Source organism: Apaloderma vittatum, unplaced genomic scaffold (genome assembly GCF_000703405.1).
Source record: "Apaloderma vittatum isolate BGI_N311 unplaced genomic scaffold, ASM70340v1 scaffold14249, whole genome shotgun sequence".
Taxonomy (NCBI): domain Eukaryota; kingdom Metazoa; phylum Chordata; class Aves; order Trogoniformes; family Trogonidae; genus Apaloderma; species Apaloderma vittatum.
In genome coordinates, this window is record NW_009737096.1 from 1 (window position 1) to 5160 (window position 5160).

Consider the following 5160-nt stretch of genomic DNA (forward strand, 5'->3'; position numbering starts at 1 on the left):
TTTATATACTTTATATATATTTTTATTTATGTATATACACTTCAGATATGTGTGTATGTATATATTTTCCATCAGCTTTGCTTCCCATCTACGCTTGGAAAATTGTCATTTTCCTGAGGCTTTCCAGGAGCAAATCTTCGAAATTCTTTGTTGTGGAATAAGCTCTTTCTTTCTCAATTTTCTTTATTTATTTTTTTTTTAATTTGTGCTTTTCCCTTTGACGGCCGGTCGTGGGAAGCGGCGATGGCAGGAAGGACAGCGGTTGGGTTTCTCGAGGACTTTTGAGTAGATGAAAACTTCATTAATTCAAGTGCGAGCAATCGCGCGGCGGGCGGGGGAAGTAATCCACCACCTCCTCCCAGTCCAAACTAACCTTTTCCTACAAAAAAAATTTTTTTTTAATTTGTGCTTTTCCCTTTGACGGCCGGTCGTGGGAAGCGGCGATGGCAGGAAGGACAGCGGTTGGGTTTCTCGAGGACTTTTGAGTAGATGAAAACTTCATTAATTCAAGTGCGAGCAATCGCGCGGCGGGCGGGGGAAGTAATCCACCACCTCCTCCCAGTCCAAACTAACCTTTTCCTACAAAAAAAAAATCATATTTTCTTCAAAATGACGCTCTGGGGATGAAATTTGTTGCTCAGCAGAGAGCCTGCGTGTCCGTCTTTGGATTCTGGCCCAAACCCTCAAGGAAATGATCGTGCTTTGGGTGCAAAGGTGGATTTCACCCGCAATGCTTGAACGGAGGGGATGAAATATCTGTTATTCTACACGGGCGAAGAACGTTACGTCAAGTAGTAAACCCTAATCCTAGGAGGACAAGTTGAGCTACTCCTTTCCCTGATTTAAAAATACTCCGTAACCTTGACGTGGAGGGGAAATCCCGCGTCGAGGAGTTTTTGAGCCGAGCTGTGGCTCTGCCGACATTCCTCGTGACCCGAGGAGGAGGCGACTGGTTGTATTTACAGACTGTTGGATTTTAAAAATGGAATTAAGAAGCTTTGAGAACGTTTTTGGGCGACTCGATACCTGTTGGCAGCCTGTCAAAGTTTCTTTTTTGGAGGAGGTTAACGGCGATCGCTTGGAAGAGCCGAACCGCAGGCGACGCCTTCGATCTGCACATCCCAAAGAGCATATCCAGCTCGCAAAAAATAAAACCAACTGGGAAATCATCAAATCATTTGGGTTGGAAAAGATCTCCGAGATCCGCACTGGGAAGAGGCGGCTTCTTCTTCCAGCTGGAGAGGGAAGGGACGGACGGATGCGGAGGTGGAAACATCGTGGAATATTTTTACTTGGTTTAGTTTTGCTCACGTTTTCTAGAGGAGATGGAGCTTGTGGCCTCTGAGTACGGTTAATTTGGAGTATCCTGATCTTTTTCCAAAGGGGAAGCAAGGAAGAAAAACGCCAAGAATGCCTTCCTGACCCACCATCGACGCGTGACGTAAAAGGGACATTTATTAGCGTCCCTTTTCTGGGGTCTCCGGCCAGGCAGAGGAGCTGGACTGACATTTTTCTCCCCTATTCCGAGGGCCGAGGCTGCTTTATTTCATCTTCACGTTGTTTTTAATTTGGTGCCGTCCACAAACCGATATTTTAACGGGGGCAAAACCTCTCTCCGAGCTTTTAACTTCTCGACTGGAAGTCCTGGTAGCTCACAGATCCTCCAGCACAGGAGGCAGCGTCTCCTTTTCCTCTCTATTTTCCTTTTGAGTTAAGACAAGGTGAAACAAGTGCTGGTGTTCTCTGCCCTCTCCCCGCTGATTTTCGGCGTTTTCAGCCTCTGCTCAGCTCCTGGATGCGTTTGAACCCGTGGACAACATGGGAGGTTTAAAGGCTGCTCCGATTTATTCTTAGGATCTGTCATAAGTGGGGTTTTTTGCGTGGAACAGTTTGATTTTGTTTTCTTTCTTCCAAGTTGATCTGGGGGGAGATGTGTTGAGATCCCATTCTCTTTCCACCTGCCCGGCCGAGAGTTTGGAGTGAGCTGTGGGAAGAAATAGAGAATAATTTTAATCTTAATATTTGTTTGGAAGATGAATTAATTGCATTTTCGAGGTTTTATGCCTCGTTTCCGATGAGCCGTGTGTTGTAACACCATTCTTTGAGAGAGATATATTTATATAGAGAGATAGATAGAGATAGATAATAAAAAAAAAAATCCAATTCTATCATTTTTAGATCTGGAGGAACTTCCTGAGCTTTGATTTAGCGTGCGCAGACGCGCAGCCTGGCACGTGCTCACTCGGCGCGACTTTATTTTAAATTTGCGGGTTAGCAGCGAACAGCACAAGGTTTCTATTGCATTATTATTTTTTTTAAAATAGGATTTGAATCTGCGGCCGCCCTTAAAGTACGTGCGATTGCGAGTCTTCCCGTCGCGGAGGCTGACGGGGTTGGGCGCTCGCTTCTCGTTCTTGGGTCAGGAGAAGACACGGCCTTTAGTCAAAGAAGACGCTTTGCATCAGGAAACGCTGACGTTTCCCCTCGTGAAAATCCTTCCTTTTCAGCGCCGGCTCAGCTGTCGCCTCGCAAAAAAGCCGTTTGGGAACACGGGAGGTGGCCCCCGCTGGCAGCTCGCTAAGCTGGACGGTTTTACGTCGATTGGTCCCTGCTCACAGGCTCGTTACGGCCAATCTCTGACATTTTTCGCTCAGAAATGCAGCCCCTCGAAGCCCTTAACGGGGAAAAAACCTGAATTTGTTGGAAGGACTTGGGTGCTGCTCGCTGGGAGGAGAATTCTCTTCAACCCCGAATCTCATGCGTGTGGCCTTTTCTGGAGCTCTTTTCTAGAGCTCTTCCCTTTTGGGGCGTTTTCTCTGCGTTGTGGTACCATATCTCAGGGCTTTGGGTGTTTTGATGCGGCTGGGTTGACACAAAATAAAGAAAAGGAATGTTTAGACAAGTGTTTGCATCCTGTCGGGGAAATAAGCGTAACCTTCCACGTAGTTATTTTAAATTATCGTTGTGTGAAGATGGAATTTTAAAGCTTTTATAGCCCTGCAAGGCTGATTCTGGCAAAACCACCAAAAAAAATAAATCTGTGAAACGTGGTAAGTTTTTTCGGGGAAAAGTCTGCGGTTTGTTCAAGCCTTTTTTTTGTTACCAAAATATAATTAGAACGCGACGTGTGCTTTTATTTTCTTTCCACCCACGAGCTTGGCTTGAAAAATATTGGGAGAAAAAAGCCGGAGAGAGCAAACGTGGCAGTGCTTGACATTTATCGATACATCAAATATTTATAGAATGTGTATTTATAGTGCTTAACTTTTTTTTTTTTATATATAAAAACGAGAGGAGAGGAGCAACAGCTGTGGTGGAGGGAATGTGAGCGATGTCGGGGTCCCCGAGCGCGCAGAATAATTGGCAGGAATCTGTGAATGACGAGTGTAGAAATTAATTACGGGCTTCTGGTGCCATCGTAATAAACCCCGCTAACGAAGCTCCAGTAGAACCAGAGAAACTGGTTTCGAAACTACGCGGCTGCTCGTGGTTTGACGTGAGATGGAATAAATTACGGCAGGACCCAGGGTTAAAAATAGAAAAAAGAATTAAAAAAAAATCTTTCTAGCTCGGCCGCTAAATCGTCAAATAACTTTGTTTTCTCAAAAGCCAGAAGCCCGTCGAGTGCTTGGGATTAATTTGGTTGAAGCGGTGGTGAAGTCTAGAACTCTGCTTTCATTTATTGCCAAAGCTGGAGGGGAAAAAAAATTAAAATCTAAAATAATGCCCTTTTATAGTGAAGATGATGAAATTCAAACCCTGAAGGACGCGATTTAATCCGTGTCTTGGCCGGACGGGGGTTTGATCACTCGCCCCCTGCATTCATACGTCTCAAGTTTTCCTCATTTTCTTCTTTTGGGGGGGAAATTAATCGTTGGGAAAAAAGTCGGAAAAGCGTGACGTGAAAACTGAAACCCTGGAGAGCCTGGAATCCTCCCGAGCCTGAGTCAGATTTCTTGGTCTCTGTGCAATTTATTTTATCACCTTCACCTTCTTTGAATTTAGAAAGGCTTTTGTAACGTTACGGCTCACGCAGCGAGCACGATAGGCGTATTTTGTTACACAGAAATCGTCGAAATTGAGGGTTTCATTCTTTTGGCAAAGGAAAAAAATGAACCTCAGCGTACTTTCCGGGACAAACGCTTTCCTTAATATTTAATTTTTAAGAGATTGAAAAGGCTAATTTGATTTCCAGATATGTTTCCTATTTATGTTTAATATTTTTGGGGCTTCTTGAATTGATTTACGTGCTGAGCCCCGGGTTTCAATGCTGCTTTTGGTTTGTTTTTTGTTTCCCTGGCCTTCTTGCAGTTCCGCCCTGGTTTTTAATCCGCCCCTCAAACCTTTACGCCTACGAGAGCATGGACATCGAGTTCGAATGTGCCGTCTCCGGGAAGCCCCTTCCTACGGTGGCGTGGATCAAGAACGGAGAAGTCGTCATTCCCAGCGATTATTTTCAGATCGTGGTAACTATTTCTTATTAGATTTCCTCGTTTTTCTTTCTTTTTTTTTGACTCTGGGCAGCCAGAGGCGCCGCCAAAGACCGCGAGGGGTCGAGAGATTCCTGCTTAAAGCGCTCGTGCTTCCAGCCCGAGGGTTACGTGAGCCGGAGCTGAGATTACACATTATTCACATTTCACATAAGAGCTTTTCTAAGCCGCGTTTGCTTTTGGAGTCGTTTTTTTTCTAATTAATTCTCTCCTTTCTCTCTCCAGGGTGGCAGCAACTTACGGATTCTGGGCTTGGTAAAGTCAGATGAAGGTTTTTATCAGTGCGTAGCCGAAAACGAAGCTGGCAACGCCCAGGCCAGCGCACAGCTAATCATCCCGGAGCCCGGTAAGCTGCGAAGGACACGGAATTGTCGATGTAATTAATACTATTACCATAAAAAATCCCAAATGAGCAGCTACTCTTCTTTCCTCCTTACTTATCCAGCTGGCTGGCGGCAGTTAAAAGCATGCCCAGGCTAGTTGGAAGCATTTTGGTCATCAGGGCATTAAAAATGTTGGCCTTGTCCTAGAAATGACTGTGGAGGTCAACTAAACCCGCCTGAAAAGCCGACGTCTTCTTAGTCTGGTTCTGCTGACGGCGAAATAGGAGAGGGGGGAGAATCAAGTCTGTGAGGAGCAGCTGATCGGATTAAACGTCCTGTTCCAGAAC

The 5160-nt window shown here is 45.3% G+C and overlaps 1 protein-coding gene across 1 annotated transcript in view; it reads left to right on the plus strand.

The window, feature by feature from the left end:
- Positions 1 to 4311: 4311 nt before the first annotated feature.
- Positions 4312 to 5160, plus strand: part of LOC104279811 (netrin receptor DCC-like) — a gene marked incomplete at both ends in the record, with an annotated part of 78845 nt that continues 77996 nt past the window's right edge. The window contains 2 exon segments of the mRNA XM_009877226.1: positions 4312 to 4466; positions 4716 to 4836. Of these exon segments, the coding sequence (XP_009875528.1) occupies positions 4312 to 4466; positions 4716 to 4836 (276 nt within the window).